Source organism: Protobothrops mucrosquamatus, unplaced genomic scaffold, assembly GCF_001527695.2.
Source record: "Protobothrops mucrosquamatus isolate PMUCROS unplaced genomic scaffold, P.Mucros_1.0 scaffold1613, whole genome shotgun sequence".
Lineage (NCBI taxonomy): Eukaryota > Metazoa > Chordata > Lepidosauria > Squamata > Viperidae > Protobothrops > Protobothrops mucrosquamatus.
The window spans coordinates 81,251-99,371 of NW_015387775.1; the positions used below are offsets into that span (position 1 = coordinate 81,251).

The 18,121-nt window shown below is 36.6% G+C and overlaps 1 protein-coding gene across 1 annotated transcript in view; it reads right to left on the reverse strand.

Moving 5' to 3' along the window:
• The window catches only part of PRDM15 (PR/SET domain 15), a 42,221-nt gene that overhangs the window by 19,168 nt on the left and 4,932 nt on the right, over window positions 1-18,121 (reverse strand). The window contains exons 2-12 of the mRNA XM_015822588.2: window positions 16,009-16,045; window positions 12,492-12,585; window positions 10,454-10,607; window positions 9,221-9,467; window positions 7,328-7,441; window positions 6,551-6,778; window positions 4,899-5,046; window positions 3,892-4,070; window positions 3,288-3,382; window positions 1,718-1,805; window positions 335-502 (exon numbers count right to left, since the gene is read on the reverse strand). Coding sequence (XP_015678074.1) covers window positions 335-502; window positions 1,718-1,805; window positions 3,288-3,382; window positions 3,892-4,070; window positions 4,899-5,046; window positions 6,551-6,778; window positions 7,328-7,441; window positions 9,221-9,467; window positions 10,454-10,607; window positions 12,492-12,585; window positions 16,009-16,036 — 1,543 coding nt within the window. The 5' untranslated portion in view covers window positions 16,037-16,045. The remainder of the gene's footprint in view (window positions 1-334; window positions 503-1,717; window positions 1,806-3,287; window positions 3,383-3,891; window positions 4,071-4,898; window positions 5,047-6,550; window positions 6,779-7,327; window positions 7,442-9,220; window positions 9,468-10,453; window positions 10,608-12,491; window positions 12,586-16,008; window positions 16,046-18,121) is intronic.

The window sequence follows — 18,121 nt, forward strand, 5'->3', positions numbered from 1 at the left end:
TATTCTTGAATGGTTCACAGCTTTCTTGTAATCTATTACAGTAGATCATTGACAAATTGACAACTAAAGTTTTGAGTAATTGACAATTGACAACTACGAGTTCTTTGAGTGCTGAAAGTCCCAATCCCGGACTCAAGAACAAGGTCCAAGAATTAGAATTCTGATTAGAATAGAATAGAGCTGGAAGGGACCTTGGAGGTCTTCTAGTCCAGCCCCCTGCTCAAGCAGGAGGACCTATACCATCTCAGACAAGTGACTGTCTGGCCTCTTCTTAAAAATCTCCAGTAATGGAACGCCCACGATTTCTGGAGACATTAATGACAAATGTACTTACCTTCCAGATGCCGCCTCTGATGATCCAACATCACATCCTTTCGGTAGAATAGTTTATTGCAAATCTCACAGGCAAATTTTTTGTCCCCATGTTTCTTTTTATGTTTTGAAAGATTACTGTTTGTAGAAAAGAATCTGAAACACATCTCACACTGAAATGTCTTATCATCTGAAAGAAAAGGAGATGAACTATTCTAAATGTAATTGATATGATTTAAAAAATCGTATAGGTAGTCCTCAACTTATGACAATTGAGCCCAACATTTCTGTTGCTAAGTGAGACATTTGTTAGGTGAGATTTGCCCCCATTTTACGATCTTGATTTGCCACAGTTTTTAAGTGCTTCACTACAGTTGTTAAGTTAGTAACACGGTTGTTAAGTGAAACTGGCTTCCCCATTGACTTTATTTGTCAGGAGGTCGCAAAAGGGGATCACATGACCCGGGGACACAGCAACCAACATAAATATGAGTCAGTTGCCAAGTATCTGAATTTCGATCATATGACCATAGGGATTCTGCAATGGTCATAAACATGAAAAATGGCCGTAAGTCACTTTTCAGTGCTGTTGTAACTTCGAATGGTCACTAAACGAACTATTGTAAGTTGAGGACTATCCGTGCACATTTACAAGAGAAATTTCTAAAACAGAAGAAACAGCTTTCTCTGTCTTATGCTATAAAACAACCTGATTCAAAGTGATTAATCGTGTTGTAAAAATTTAAAATTAAAGAAAACAACAGCAGCACAACATATAATTCAGCTAGCTAAAAAAAAGAGACAGAACAAGGGTATAACCAATAAAACGTCATCTGAAATCTCACTTGGATGAAATTATCTGTAGATTATTTGCATTTTATCTGGCTGTGGAAATTAAGAATACAGGTGTGTCTTGGTTAATAAGCACTTGTTCAGCAACCACTCAAATTTATGCAGCAATGAGTAAGTGTGATGGTTATGACTGGGCCTCAAAGTTTGGCCGTCCCAGTTACAACCACAGTCACATGATTGCAATCTGGGTCCTTGGCAACCAGCTTGCACCTACAACAGTTCTAGAGATTTGCAACCTTCCCTTCTGGCTTCCTACAAGCAAAGTCAATGGGGAAGCCAGAAGGGAAAGATGCAACTTGCTTTCATAAGTCTCCCCCTTCCCATAAGGGGGAGACTTATGAGACTGCAAGGATTACCATCGCTAAGCAACGCAATCACATGACACTGCGCTTTATGACTGCATGGCTTAGTGACAAAAATTCCAACCCTAATTGCCATCGTAATTCAAGGACTACCTGTAGCTACTTCTCCATTTTATTTATCTCTTCTTACCAGAGAATCAAAAGTCAATACCATTTCATATAAATCAAGAGTTACCTGATTGTTATCATACCTGTCCTGCAGTTGTGGAATTCTAATGCGCTTTCTATCCTAAAAGCTTTTTCACATGTAGCACATCTGTATCTGTATTCACTGTTAACCTAGAGAAGGCACAAGAAATATGTCATAATTTATTCTTTTAATTTGTTTCCAAAATAGAACTTTTCCTAAAAATAAACTCAAGGAAAATCAGACACCTTTAAATCAAAGGGAAGTCTTGCACAAGAGCTTTTGAGGCTCTTTATAACAGTGTTTCTCAACCTTGACAATTTTAAGGCATGTGGACTTCAACTCCCAGAATTCCACAGCCAGCATCGCTGGCTGTGGAATTCTGGGAGTTGAAGTCCACATGCCTTAAAATTGTCAACGTTGAAAAACACTGCTTTATAAGAAGATTTATATGAAGGCAAAATAACTATGCATATATTTCTATGGTCCATGGGAAGACATAACAGCTGGACAATAAAACAGAACTCCCTGTCTACAGAGAGGGCGAATGAAAAGCAGAGAGGAAGGACCATCTACATAAGCCTCCCACATGCAATAATGAGAATGCCTATGTATGTTGTTTCTCTACTGCTAGGATTTAAGAATAGAGAGGCAAAAAGAGGTCTTCCGGTTAGTCACTCATGCTCTGGTCATCCTGATTGGACAATTGCAATGTGCTCTACATAAAGTTACCCTTGAAAAGTATCTGGGAGCTTCAGCAGGTGCAGAGTGCGGCCACACAAGCCATATTGGGTGCCCAAAGAAGAGCACAAATAACACCCTTGCTCTGCAAATTGCACTGGGTGCTGGTTTGCTTACAGTCCAATTCAAAGTGTTGGTCATTACTTATAAAGCCCTACATGATATGGGCCAGGTTACCTAAGAGCCAGCTTCACCCCATCCCATCACCTGACTCTCTCGTTCAGGCAGGGAAGGCATGCTATAGACCTCATCAGTCAGATAATTTTGACTGGTGGGGTCAAGGAAGAGGCCCTTTTCTGCTGCTGTCCCTGCATTGTGGAACATCTTACCCTCAGAGGTAAGGAAAGCCCCCATCTTCTGGCCTTCCGCAAAGGGGTCAAAACTTGGCTGTGTAGCCCTGCATGGGGGACACATGAGCCCACATAACCATGGCACTGGCTGGCTTCATGAGGAACCCCCCCCCCCGCTACCTGTATTGACAATTGTTAATTCACCACTTTAGAATTCTTTACCTTTTGAAATTTTTATTATGTTGTTTTATAATTTAAAATTTTTTAATCCTAAATTATTCTGATTTTAATGTTTGATTTTGATTATATCGTACACTGCCCAGAGCTCTTTTCCGAGGGAGAGGGACAATTAAAAATGTGAAAAACAAACAAACAAATAAATAATTTTTACTTCCCTCTCATTAAGAGCAACATGAAACATTCTTGTAAAATGTTTGAAAAAAGGGAAAAAATTATTTTAAAAGAACTGTGATTTTTCTGCTTTATCAGCATGGAAAGGGATTATTTTTTTCCAACTTATCTTCCTCCTTGACTTTATATGAAGTTGACCAATGTCTATGCATAATCCATTTCTGTTCCATAAACAAAAAGTACCATACCAACCTCATTCCTACTGTGTTTATATGAAACATGTTGCTTCAAACTCTCTTTTCGACTAAAAAGCTTAGCACATTCCTCACATTTGAATAGTTTGTCACCTAAAGGACCAATTAAAACACTCATTATTTTTAGAAAGCTGGAAAATTTAGAAAATGCTAATAATACTAAAACCAAAAATTATTAAATGGTTAGGCTAGGTAAAGTAAATCAACTTGGTCTCACATGGCTTCCAAAATTTAGCAGTCTATATTTAGCCTAATGTATCTGAGATACCTCTAATGATGAACAGATTGTGCTTTTGTAAACTGTTCTAAAAATTAGATTATCATTGGTATATTTCCTAATTACTTAAAGGAGCAGATATTGAGGATTGCTGAAATTAGAAAAACCTTTGCCCAATTTCTCTGAAAGAAACAAGTGCTCCTCCTGGGAGTTGACAAATTATTTTATCATCCCTTTATCCTAAGCCATGGATGCATGCAGTTGATCTATTTAATTATTGCTTCAGCTTCCAAATGTTCTCTGCTTTTTGTACGCTGGATTAAAGATTTCTCTTCCACCAATTATTAGCTTTGCAAAAGAAGAATCCAGCTAAATTGAAATTTACCATGAGAACGGATGTGTCGGCTGAGATTGCTACTATTTTGGAACATTTTACTGCAGATACTACACTGATACACCCTCTTGTGTTCCCCAAGCTGCTTGATCAGCTTGCGTCGAATCCCGTGTCGGCTGGAAAGGATTAAACTTCTCTTAAGGGATACAGAGCTCTGATGGTGAGGAAACCTAACAGATTAGAAAGAAGACAGTGATGAGCAAAAAAAAAATCAGCATATATTGGCACTCATTACTGGCTAGCACTTCTGAGACTTTCATTCCCAATACATCTGCAGGACACCATACCGAGGAAAGCTATTAGGTCTCACTGTGGATATTCCTTTATCACTAGTAATGTAGGTTGGCATTTATATACCTACTGTAAATAAGCAGATTGCCAATTTACAGGTAGTCCTCAACTTACAACAGTTCATTTAGTGACCATTTGAAGTTACGACAATAAAAAAAGTAACTTATGGCCGTTTTTCACACTTACAACTTTTTTAGCATCCCCATGGTCACGTGATCAAAAATCAGACGCTTGGCAACTCATATTTATGAAAGTTGCAGGATCCCGGGCTCCTGTGATCATATTTTGCGATCTTCTGGCAAGCAAAGTCAATGGGGATTCACTTAACAACCATGTTACCAACTTAAGAACTGGAGTGATTCGCACAACATCTGGCAAGAAAAATTATAAAATGGGGCAAAACTCACTTAACAAATGCCTTACTTAGCATCAGAAATTTTGGGCTCAGTTGTGGTCATAAAGGCAAGGACTTCTAGTATTCATTGTCAATATAAGTATGCCAATGTATTCATTGTTATTATAGGTAACAAGATATTTATTTATTTCCATGTTCCACTATATTTACTATGGTAAGATATCTTTTTTCCAATAAGCTTTTTCCATATTTCCTCCACCTCATGATCATCATAAGTGATCGATATCTAGCAGACTTATCATAAGAAAGCAGGACTTAAAGCCATTTTTTTTTCTTTGCAGGGAAAGCTTACTTTGTTAATGAACCCATGTTGTTTGCAGTACTGGGTAGCTTTGCTAACATCAACTCCATAATTTGATCTTCTGCTGCTGAAGGAATTGCTGTGTCATCAGGTGGGACCTCAGTGATAATTTCAGCCACATCGTCCACGGTGTTCAGTGCTAGCAAGAAAGAAAATCAATGAATTATGAAAAAATAAGCATACTATTTTTTTTTAAAAAAACACTGATTGAACTTGTTCATCATTCTACACCTAAGTTAAAGCAAAGCTGATTCACATATACGTTTACTCAGAAAATAAGTATAAACATGATTATAATCTTAATGCTATTTTGTCTATTGTACATAGTGGAATTTAACTAGTTTAAATTCATGTTGTAACTGATACACAGATCAGACCATTATTCAAATAGAAATGTAGGGACTGCTTTTAATGATGGCTAATCTGGCTGTAAATTATAATAGCCCTTTAATTACTGACATTTCATTACTATACCATGAATAGTAAATATGCAACAATAAGGTATAGCACAAAGCTATTTTTTAGGATATTTATTTTTGTTAGTTAAGTTATCCATTCTGTAATTTTATATTACATAGTAAAAAAGGTGAACAAATTGCCAAACATTCTGTGAGAAAATTAAAATAATGAAAATTAATAATAGCTGAATCAGAACTTTAATCACCAGTCATGCTATACTGAATTCCTGGGAGCTGGAATTCAGTATATTGGGAATGCCACAAGTTTTGGAAACAATTTAGGTTTTGAGAAATGTAACTTAATGTTATCCCTTGATTCCACTTAAAATGAATTTCAGAATCTCTGAAGTAGCTTTGAAGTCAGAAAAAAAAACTAAGTTCAAATTATGGAACTTTCATATACCTGTTTTATCTGCTGAAGTGAAAAAAGTGACAGGATACATACTTATGGATTGCCAGTGTCATGCCTGTTTTGTTAAAAAAATTGCTTTGACCAAAATTTTAGATAGCTAAAATCAAGTGGATCAGTTATCAGACCTATCCACAAGTTATGCTATACAGGGAATCCTTAACCTATAACCATTAGGCTACATATCGCTTCCAAGTTACAACGGCACTGAACGATTGTTACCAAGTGCCCCATGATCATGTGGAAGCCAGCAGGGAAGGTCACAAGCTGCTAGGGTGACCCTCCCTCTTCTACACACCCTCCCCCAGCCCTTCTGCACTTGACCCAGCCATTCGCTCAACCTGGTGCATCTGCTCCACCTCTCCTGCATCTCCATGCATTACTTCATTCCATGCCCCTGCCCTTTAGCAGCTCCTTAGCTGCCTGTGGGCTTGGGACTGGCAACTTCTTGTTGGATTCCCCACTGACTTTGGTTGTGGGAAGCTGGCAAGAAGTTGCCTCACGTAATGACCATGAGATTCAGTTAACAACAGCAATTATGACTGCAGAGATTGTTATTGCTAAGTGATGCAGTCTTGCACATTTCTATCCTAAGTCAAGGACTATCTGTTCTATTTCTTTCTCACACGTTCCCTAATGCAATCATATCAGGTGGAAGATGAGGCTCTCCATGCCCCACTCCTTTACTAATCACTTGCCATTCTAGATTCTATTTCACTACTGCTGTATCAAACATAAAAGTATGGAGATTACTTTTAACAATTTCCTAGTCTCACCAGTAGAATCTTTATCATCCACAATCACAAGAGGTGTTTGTACTTTTGCTCCTTTGGGTTTCCTGCCCCGTCGAGGTTTTTTCTTCATATTCACTTGGGAATTGGCACTTTCACAGATAGTGATGGGCTGATCAGTATGGGGAACTTCCATACCCTTCTCTAGATGAACATCATTTTGACTGCTCTGTGGAACTGTTTTACCTTGCTCCAAATGACCCTGCCCATGTTCTACAAAGAAAAATCAGTAAGAATCTGCATCACAGGGAGAAATGGCCAGCTGAACCTTAGAAGCAACTAAAAATCTATTATTTTAATATCCCCCTCTGAAGTCAACAGTATTATACTCTAACCCTTTGCACAAAGCTGAGACAATATCAATACCACCCAAGATATAAAAGGCCAAGAATGCTACTCGCTCTAACCACAACATACAAAACATTATAAACTTACTTTCATATAAAGCATCAAATCCTCACTATCAGAGAATTTTTTTAAAGGCATGATGACCATTGCATGATCTTCTTTTAAATCATATACACCAGCTCTTTGACATTTAATGAAGTTGTCAATAACTGGCCTCAAAATAATCTAAGCTGATATCTTGTAGAAAAAGGCTGAGAGAAAATACAGAACTAAAAAAAAATCACCACAAAGCAATTTATATTTGATCACTCTTGTTATTATATTTGCATTCTTACTTTGTGGGATAATACACAAATATAAAATATTCCAGATTTATATTGTACATATTCAATAGAGACGAAAATGTATTGATACCTGAAGGATCAATTCTAGCAGATTGATTATTCTTGGCTAACTTCTTGAGTTTCTCAAAAGAAAAGGTAGCAGGATAAGTGCTTTTATTTCGTTGTTGGTCACATTCCACCACAGCTAAACACATATTAAAGAGACCATATTTTTTATTAGCTTAGCAAATTTCTATAACAATGCTAAGAGAGCATATAGATTGATGAACAGTTCTTCACTAATGTCCAAAGCCATCTTCATTCTGGTATTTTTTCATTTATTACTTTAACAAATGCTTGAAATTTAAATTATTAAATTAAAATTAAATTCAAGAAATTTAAGGCAAGGTGTACATTCTTTCTAATATAACAATATTTTTCAAGGCGTACATAGAAAGAAAAAAGAAAAAGAGAATCAGTTATAATCATTTATTGCAAAGGGTTGTAGGATATTTGAAATTTTTGTTGTAAATCAGTAACTACATCATACATACAGAAAAATTAGACAAGCCAGGAATATAGACAACTAAGAAATGTGATTCTAACATAGTCCTAGTTCACTGTTCATACACAGTTAATGTCTGCTTTTCAGATATTGGATGGAGGGGATCAACCCTCATCTAACACACCCATTTTGACTTAAGTGTGAACTAATTAGGTAAAGTTGTTCAATAAAAAAAGTTTTAAAGAATTCTGACTTAATGTTATGTACAAAAATAGCATAGAAATCCAGGTCTGGAGGATATCACATGTGCATTATATTTATTTTCTCTTTCTTAACAGAACATAGTATGATAAACAAGGTTTAAACAACAGTATCTTCTTCTTTCTCATTCTCTATGCATTTCTGTTGAAATCCAATTCTTTGAAGCTTTTTGTTTTAAAACAATCAGCTGAATGGTACATAAGGCTGCATCATGTCCACCCTGATTTCTTCCTCCATGGAGTAATGGGAGATGCCAGGGAAAAGGAACATGGACCGTGGGCTTTTTTCATCCCCTTTAGAGCTCAGATAAAGACAGGGAGGCTAAAGAAGCACCAACTCTATAAAATCTAAAGCTATGACCCTGATCTATAATCTACCAGTCCAAAACAACTCCAACATCGACGTCAACTTCAAACTGATTGGAAGTCAGAATCCTAATGATTGATTAGGTGCTATCATGTCATTTTTAATTCCTAGTAACTACATAGATTGATTTAACATAGGCCACATATATAGAATACTAAACAGTACCAATTAAATTGAGGTGAGTCTAGAAGGAGAAATATGTAAAGTAGTAGCAGAATCTGAGATGGTTAATGAAATTAAGTTTGTTTAACCCAGCTAATGCTCAGGATCTGGAATATGAAATACTTAGTGGATCATTCTTTTGGCTCCATACTCCTTGGATGTGGTTGCTGACTTACACACTGACTGTGGATAACTTTCAGCAACTAGCATATCTGAGACACTGATTTATTAACTCTTCATCTCAGTCTTCTGATTATTATTTTGTGTGTGTGTGTGTTCTATGTCTCTACGAAACAGAATAAAACAGGCTGCATATAATAGATTGGGTCCAAATGTATTTTGAAAGAAGAGAAAGGCACTTTTGCCTGCACAAGGTAAAATTGTTATCAAATTGTTTTCATTCTCCCAACTACTGAAATCCTTGTGCCTATCACATACCATTCCACTGGGACTCTTGAACTTCAACAGAGGCTTGGAAATGGGAAGCAAAGTTCTATTTGGGTATCTTTGGATCCAGTTTAGCAGCCTCACCTTCAAATAACGTGTGAATTGGAGAAAATAATGTATCGATTTTGATGTGGAAAAGATGACTGCATGAATATCCCTACCCTAGGAAAATATCCACAATAACTGAGTCAGAGAAAATCCTGTATGGTAGTAAGAAACCTCCCCATAAACAACCAAACATACCATTGACAATGCATTGCTTTAGAACTGGCTTTTCCATTTTTTTGGCGTAGAAAGCTGCATACCATACTCTTAACTCAGTTCCAGGTGGGATGTCCCGAGAAGTAGTGAAGTAAATGTCATTATCATGTTGAAAAGCAGTCAGGTTTTGATGCTCATATAGACTGGCTGGTCTCACCATCATCATCCAGTTACAGTCGTCTTCATTAGATGTATCAAAATAGACCGGAGACCCCTCCTTCTGAAAAACCTATACATGTAGAACTTCAATGCAAACTTACTCCTAATATTTATTTTGATAAAGTAACAAACTATACAATTTATTCACTTATTTATTAGAGCTATTTTCTCCAGAAGAAAGATCAAGATGCCCCCAGCATTTTTCACCTGGCTATTTCATAATATATCACACTATTTTATAGTTGTATGCCATGGCACTTCTTAAAAATGCAAAATGTGCCCAAGGTCCCCTCAAATTGGGGAACCCCTAGAATTGAGCATGACCAGATTCCAATGGGTTCCCTATGTCCAAATATTCACTGTAATGACATAGAAAATAACAGAAACAACTAGGTTTCATCCTCCAGCGATGAGAAAAATAATAACCTGAATTGTTTCAACTTTTCCTATCTTAAAAGCATCTTGGCTTTCTTTCCAATTCTTTGTCTGAACAACCTGAATTGTGTTTGGTGGCTACTTGTACATTATTGCCATTCATTTACTAATGTGTTTAACATGATTTTAATATGTCTTGCTTGTTCTATTTTTCATTCTTCATAGATCTGCTAGAATCTTTCCTTTCTCTTTCACATATCTGACAGTAGGTGTTCATTGTCCTGAATACAAATACAAGGTCTGCTTTGTTATATCTGACTGAAAAATCTATCTAGCCCAGTATTCCCTTAGGAAACTCAAAGGCAAGATATGAAGATGCCTGTTACAATGATCAAAGCATTGAATCATTGCAGGAAGGCTTTTGAATTCAGTACTTCTATCTAGATTATGAGAATCAAATTTGTCCAAGGCCACAAATAACTGTCTTGATTCTCCGCATTACCTGAAAGTTACATAGGAACAAATGATCAGCTAGTAGTATTGAACTGTAATTCACAATAAACATAGCAATGCTCATTTAGAAATTCTATATCTACAGCATGAAAGGCATCAGATCAGGGGAAGCTAGACATATTTTCAACGTCCTTATAATTGATTAACCTGAATTTGGAATCACTGTACCTTCAGTGGAAATGTTAATTCCTTTTCTAGTTTGGCAACTCTCTTGGATTCAAAGGGACCAAACTGGGTACGCTTCACAAGTTGAGTTATTGCAAAAACACCTTCAGTCCCATCTTCAAGTTGTCTGATCTCCAAGTTGGAAGGAAGGGATGATCTAAAAATTGAATATTGTGATGCTAAAACATATCTGGCAGTAGTTATGGAAGGAAGAATTCAACCCATATAGAATGAACGCAGAATCTTAACATGGATGATAGATTCTCTGCAAAAATGTCACATACCAAACCGTAACTAATATAGAAGAAAAACCAGATTATATTCTTTGACATTACTATATGGTAAAGAACAGGAGTCCCATGTATCTCCTGCTATCTGATTATTTGACATTTGAAATGAAAAGGCCAGGGACTGAAAGTGAGAAAAAAATATTTTCTATCCCATAACCAAAACTGCTCCATAAAAAGCATGTCATTGGAAACAATTATGGGAAAGGCTTGAAAAAATTTTGTGCGAACTATTTCTTTTCACACCTTTTCTGTATTATTCTTTCTCTATAGATCAATCAATTGTGACTCATGTTGTACATTTATAACACATTGCTCTGACAGACAAAAGGTGAAAACCTCCTGGCACGCTACAAATTATATCTGGTAATAAGAATTTAAATACTCATAGACTAGATGGTGTATTAAAAAAATTTCCACCCTGTTACATTTATTGAAAATTTATCATTACTATGTCTAACAAGAAAAAAACTAATCTTCGTGATGTGTACTTTAGCTTGTCTTTACCTAAACAGAAACATTTGTTTCACTTCTTGGAACATAGTGGCCTTTCAAAATAGGATTTACAAATGTGTATAGATAGTCCTTGTTTAGTGGACCACAACTTGAGACCATCAACTCAGTCATTAAGTGAAGCAGTCACTAAGTGAAACTGCAGCTATGCTTAGAATCTTACTTCATCTTTTCTTTGCTTTACAGACCTGCAAATACAAGGATTGGTTAGCAGTGTTTCTCAACCTTGACAATTTTAAGCCAGCATTGCTGGCTGTGGAATTCTGGGAGTTGAAGTCCACATGCCTTAAAATTGTCAAGGTTGAGAAACACTGGGTTACAGACTTAGTTCTTCATCACTGTCACAATTGCAAACAATCGCTGTCCAAGGTAGCTGCTATACAAGGACTACCTAGACCAGGGGTGTCAAACTGCTGGCCTGTGGGCCAGTTGCATCATATGGAGGCTGTGCCCACCCCAGCTCCAGCAATGCAAGAAAAGTCACGATACATCGCAACACGTCACGTGACGAGTTTGACACCCGTGACCTAGACTCTTTATATAAACATGGCTTCTTTTGCTCCCATTTTATACTACTAATATAGTGTAATTTTCATGAATCTCTCATGAAAATCTCTCTCACTGCTTTTTCTGGTAAATCCTAGAAAGCTGCCATCTCTCTGAGGCTTCCCTATTCTGATAACCTTCTGAAATGAGAAAGTACAACTTCTAGAATAATACATGGTGTGTTCTGTAGCCCTCAACACGTTTGGAGGCCATTAGATTGGAATACTTCTCTTAACCCTATGAAAAGGTAATCGGTCATGAATTTCCACTTAGCTGAAATGGAGTCATTCATACACCATTATTTGGCTTCTTGATATTCAAAAACTCCAGAGGCTGACCTGAAGACACAGATGATGATCATGATTACTATCTACTAGATTCCATCTTACTTTTCCTTCAGGAACTCTAGGCTGAAAAGAAAAGGGGCTGGCTCAAAGCCACTCAGTGAATTTTGATGACTGGCGATAGGCTTACACATATGTTTCTCCAATCCGTGTCCAACTCTTTAATCACTACACATGCTAGCTCATTTCAGAAGACATTTAGAATTAGATAAAATCAACATAAGACCTAGAATATTCTCTATTTAAAATGCAACACCTAAAGCAAAATTCAAGTTCACAAAGAGGCTTCTCTTTTGAAAAGTTGCCAAATAGGTTTGGTTTACTTCAAAAATGCAATACTGTAAAAGTTACCTTGCTCTACTTAACACAAAGGAGTCTTTGACTGTTACCACAGGACCCAGCTCTGGACATTCTGAATCGTGATACTGATTGCAATCTTCACACCCTGGAAGAGACAAGAAAGGTACCCTTTGGTCATATATTGTCAAGTAGCTATACTGAATATTCAAGTCTTTATTTCAAACAATTGTGGTATTTAATAGCTCACAATAGCCCATTTAATAGCCAAAATGTAACCACAATATATTTCAACTAATTTCAATGAGGCAGCAGGTGAAATTACACTGAATTTATAAACTATTGCTATATCATTTATAAAAATACATTTCAAATAAATGTGTAACAAATGAACCTTATTAAGAGTACTCTAAAACATGGGAAAGAAACATGTTGCATTAAAATGAGAAAATAATTTTAGAATACTCTGATCAATGGGGTTCCATCAGAATTCAGGTGTGTGAATCTGAACTGGCAAAAATCCTAGTCAGGAATCCTTGGGAATCCTGCTAAAAGGAATGGATTCTGGTATACATGCAAACCACAAAGACAAGGATGGATTCCTTAGGCCAACTCTATTCACAGATCTGTTAATTTGACTTTGGGTGTTTTCCCTTTTTGCTGAAATCACAGGCTAGCTGTTTTTAGAGATTTTGTGGTAAGGAGAGGCAGCGAGATTTACCAATCCAATTGCCACACCAAAATTTGGAAACAATACGTGCATTATTGCCAATGTTACAAACTTGCAAGACAAATACATTATTTTATGTTTATAACCTATGACATTTTTATTATCACTATTGAAACAATTAAGGGACAGCTGACACCAGTGAGTAGGCAAAACAAAACTACCACTGTAGCCTAGCAAAGTAGATGTTATCCTTGGCTTAGCAGCTGAATCAAAGATACATATTATAAAATTTTTGTTATTTTTTTTTTCAGACCTGCACTGTTGTGTGTCTGGCAGTTCTGCTCCCTAATAATATATCCCAGAGTCTTGTCATTTATGAATTATGTCTTACATATTCTCTATTTACCTTGCTGATAAAATGCAAAATTCTGAAATAAATTTTGCCAGCTGTTGAAATTCTTTTTAAAAAACTATTCTACCCATCAAGGCTGATTCAGCCTTCCATCCTTCCAAGATCGGTAAAATGGGGACCTAGATTGTTGGGGGCAACATGCTGACTCTGCAAACTGCTCAGAGAGGGCTGTAAAGCACTATGGGGCGGTATATACCGTAGATCTAAGTGCTATTGCTATTGCTATCAGTAATATAGAATCAATAAATGAATAGTATAAGGTTGTCCTTGTTTAGCAACTGCCTCATTAATGACTGTTTGCTGTTATGAGGGTGATGAAAAAGTAACTTTGTGACCGATCCTCATATTTACAACTTTCACTGGTCTGTAAAGCAAAGGAAAGCTGAAGTGAAATTGTAAGCACAATTGCAGTTTCACTTTATAACTGCTTCACTTAATGACCGATTTGTCAGTCTCAAATGTGCTCACTAAATGATGACTACCTGTAGCATGATCCTTTATGCCTTGGATAACTCATGAAGCTCAATATAGTTTTGAAACTGTATTAAAAATCAGCAAACCACATGCTTAGAATAAAGTATAATAGTTGAAAAAGTGACATAGAAGGCTGTGTTGGAGCCTTAGATAATCGTTATGTCCTTTGCTACAAATTAAGTCCCCTAATGCACACAGCAAACTCCCACAGCAAATACAATTATCCAAAATGATTCAAGTTCTTGAAAGAACCCAAAAGATCTGCATATACCAAATGCATTCCATGTGCTCTCAACCTATAGTCATGCTGGCCACATGACCACAGAAAGGTCTTCGGACAACGTTGACTCCCTCGGCTAAGAAACAGAGACGAGCACCAGCCCCTAGAGTCGGACACAAGGACTGGGGAAGCCTTTACCTTTACCTTTTATACCAAATGCATGCAATGGAAAAGCTCTAATCTTCACAGCAAATAACTGTCTCTGACACATCCTCAATCTCACTTTATCTTTAATATTCTGTGGTGGCGCAGTGGTTAGAATTCGGTACTGCAGGCTAATTCTGCCGACTGCCAGGAGTTCAATTTTCACCCACTCAAGGTTGACTCAGCCTTCCATTCTTCCAAGGTCGGTAAAATGAGGACCCAGATTGTTGGGGGCAATAGGCTGACTCTGTAAACCGCTTAAAGAGCGCTATAAAGCACTGTGAAATGGTATATAAGTCTAAGTGCTATATATAGTCTTGCTCTTGCGTCACACTTTATTTTAAGTATGTGCATAAGACATACAGTGCGTTCAGAAAGTATTCAAACCCCCTTCGCTTTTGCCAATTTTGTTATGCTGCAGTCTGATTCTACAGTTGTTGAAATTTATTTCTTTTCTCATACACTCAATACCCCGTAATGACAAAGTGAAAACAGAATTTTAGAAATGTCTGTAAATTTATTTAAAAAGGACATACTGAGATACTGAGGGATACTGAGTGTAGATTAATGGGGGTGGGGGAAATTAAGTTCAATAACTGTAGAATCAGGCTGCAGCATAACAAAATTGACCAAAAGTGAAGGGGGTCTGAATATTTTCTGAATGCACTATATGTAAGAGATCTCACTTCCATTAAATTCCTCTTTTGTAAGCTATTTGGAAACAAGGGCTCTGTTTACAACATAGAACTATTTAAGTAACTATGAGAAGGAGAGAGACTTGAGACACAATATCACATTCAAAGGAGCTAATAGCACAATAGCATTCCTTCCACCACTCTGCATTCTGCTTTCTAGAACATAAATACTAAATAAAAATAATGCTGAAAGAAGTGAGGCCATCCAATTAGACAGAGCCGAGTCTTTCATTTCTCTACATGAAAAAAAAAACTAGCTACCAAAAAAGTAAACTAGTACCTGTGTAAAATAGCACTAATACAATACAAAGGCAATGAGTTAAAACTATTGTTTTGTTGCCACAGAAGTACAGGTAGTCCTTGACTTACGACCACAATTGAGCCCAAAATTTATGTTGCTAAGTGAGATAGTTGTTAAGTGAGTTTTGCCCCATTTTGTAATCTTTCTTGCCATAGTTGTTAAGTGAATCACTGCAGTTGTTAGCTTAATACAGTTGTTAAATGAATTTGGCTTTGCCATTAAATTTTCTTTTCAGAAGGTCAAAAAAGGTGATCACATGACCCTGGGATGCTGCAACCATCATAAATATGAACCAATTACCAAGCATCTAAATTTTGTTTACATGACCATTTGAATACGGGATGCTGCAACAGCCGTATGAAAAATGGTCATAAGTCACTTTTTTTCAGTGCCATTGTAACTTTGAATGGTCGCTAAACGAATGTACAATGGTCGTATGGTTGTTAAGTCAAATGGTTGTAAGTTGAGGATTACCTGTATCCTCCCTACATTTACTCTATTAAATGACGAATAAAGAAGAACAGAATGACAAATTCAATTTTAACAGCACAAAAAAATCATAGCAATGATTTATTCTTTCTTCTTGAGCACTTACATATAAAGTCGCTGCCTTCTTCAGCCATTTCTGGTATCTGTCAAAACCAAAAGGACAGAAATATCAATCAGATCACTAGAATGTCTTCCATAGAACTAAATCATCTGAAAACTCATCGAGTTTCATGCTTTAAAAACAATGTACACCATGAGTAAAATGAAATATCTCCAATGATATACTATCTCTGATCTGATTTTCTGTTATTTATAGGCTTATATTAAGGACTGTCTGAATTACATAAGAATTCCAAAAGAAATACTGTTTCCAGAAAGAAAAATATATGTATTTCCCTATATGTAATGAATATACCAATGTTTATTTTATTTTTTGTCCGTAATACAAAACTCAGTTCCATATGTGTGACTGACCAGCCATGTTATCCATGTTAGTTAAAAATCTCATCTTGAATTGAATTGAACACTTTATTTGGCCAAGTGTGATTAGACACACAAGGAATATATTGTGATATAGTCAATATTATGAAATTCCTTATGGGTATAGGAATTGCTCAACAGTGATATATAAATTTAAGTAAGTAAGTAAGTAAGTAAGTAAGTAAGTAAGTAGGTAAGTAGGTAAGTAGGTAAGTAAATAAATAAGCAATGTAAATTGCAGACTTCTAATGTTTCCCAATGCCTTTTCTTGAGTCGCAAGATGTCTAAGCATCTGTGATGCAATCTACCAATCCTTGAACTGGCAGAAATGTATGCTGACATTTGTTCTCCTAATTACTGAGTAATAAGGCCCTAGAGAAAGAGTAAGGGATGAGGAATGTCACTAGATTATTTTTAGATTCAGATTTAGCACTCTCTAAGTTCTCAGTCCATGTTCAGAAACAGCATTTTGTTTCATGAGTACAGAGAAGAGGTTGTGACCATCAGGAGCACTTCCTTCCACTTCAACCCATCTCCCTCCTCTGTAACTGGGATCTGTCAGTCAGGTTAGCAGGCATGGAGGACTGCATGGAAGGAGAAGTTCAATCTTCTTTTCTGCATCCCAAACCCAAAATGGTAATGGAGAACAGTGCCCAGTAACTAGAAGGGAGAATGTGTACCCAGAACAGCCTAAAGTGGAGATAAGCAGCTCAACTAATACTTGGCCTGATCCCATCGTTGATGAAGTGTGCTAGATTGTATCTGTGGTAAAAGCTGTGTTTGGGGAAGAGGGAAAATATTACTTTAAAATTAAAACACTTAAAAGGGGTTGCTTTAGTCATGGACTGGGATTGTTACTGTATGTCTACCTGCCTCCCTCTCAAAAAGACTGTAAGGCAGCATTTCTCAACCTTGGCAACTTGAAGAGGTGTGGACTTCAACTCCCAGAATTCCCCAGCCAGCAACTTCAATTCTGGGAGTTGAAGTCCACACCTCTTCAAGTTGCCAGGCTGTAAGGGTAGTAAAAAAAAAAAAAAGGTTCACGTGAAAAACCTTTACAGAGGTTTAGAGAAGCATCTTTTCACTTTGGAAAAAGTAGTAACATTTGGTAAATCTCCTGAGAAATATACTCTTGCATAGGGAAAAATCACAACAGGAAACCTGGCTGAAAAACACATCCTCTCTGCCCCATAAACTTTCAAAAATATTTCCAAAACCACATTTCATAATATTTAAAACCATGTTATTTTTTTTTTTAAAAAAATGAAAGCAATATATTTCGCAATACTGTGTAAAAACAAAGCCTTGGGTGTAACATCTATCTCTGTTGCAACAAAAGGATACTCCTCGAACCACACCTATCCCTAAAGTGACCCAAAAAACCCAGAATCATTTATTTAACAGACAAGTGGCTAAAAGTGATGAAATCACCAGATAGGTAGAAATTTGCATCCTGTCAAAAAACCATTATTTTACAGTGCAGGTCAGTTCAAAGTATGCAATCCAATCCTTTAACAAACATAAAATGTACATTAATTTAAAAAAAAACTCATGCAAAGAAAAATGATTTAATGCAGAAAATAAAAATAAAGGCGAATATTTGTAACTCCAGGTTGAAATGAGGGGTCCTTGGTGCTCTCTGAGCTTGCTTGTTTTCTTACAGATGTTTCATTATCCAAACTAGGTAACCGCACCAGTGCTATTAGCACAAAGAAAACAACTAGGTTCAGACAGCACCA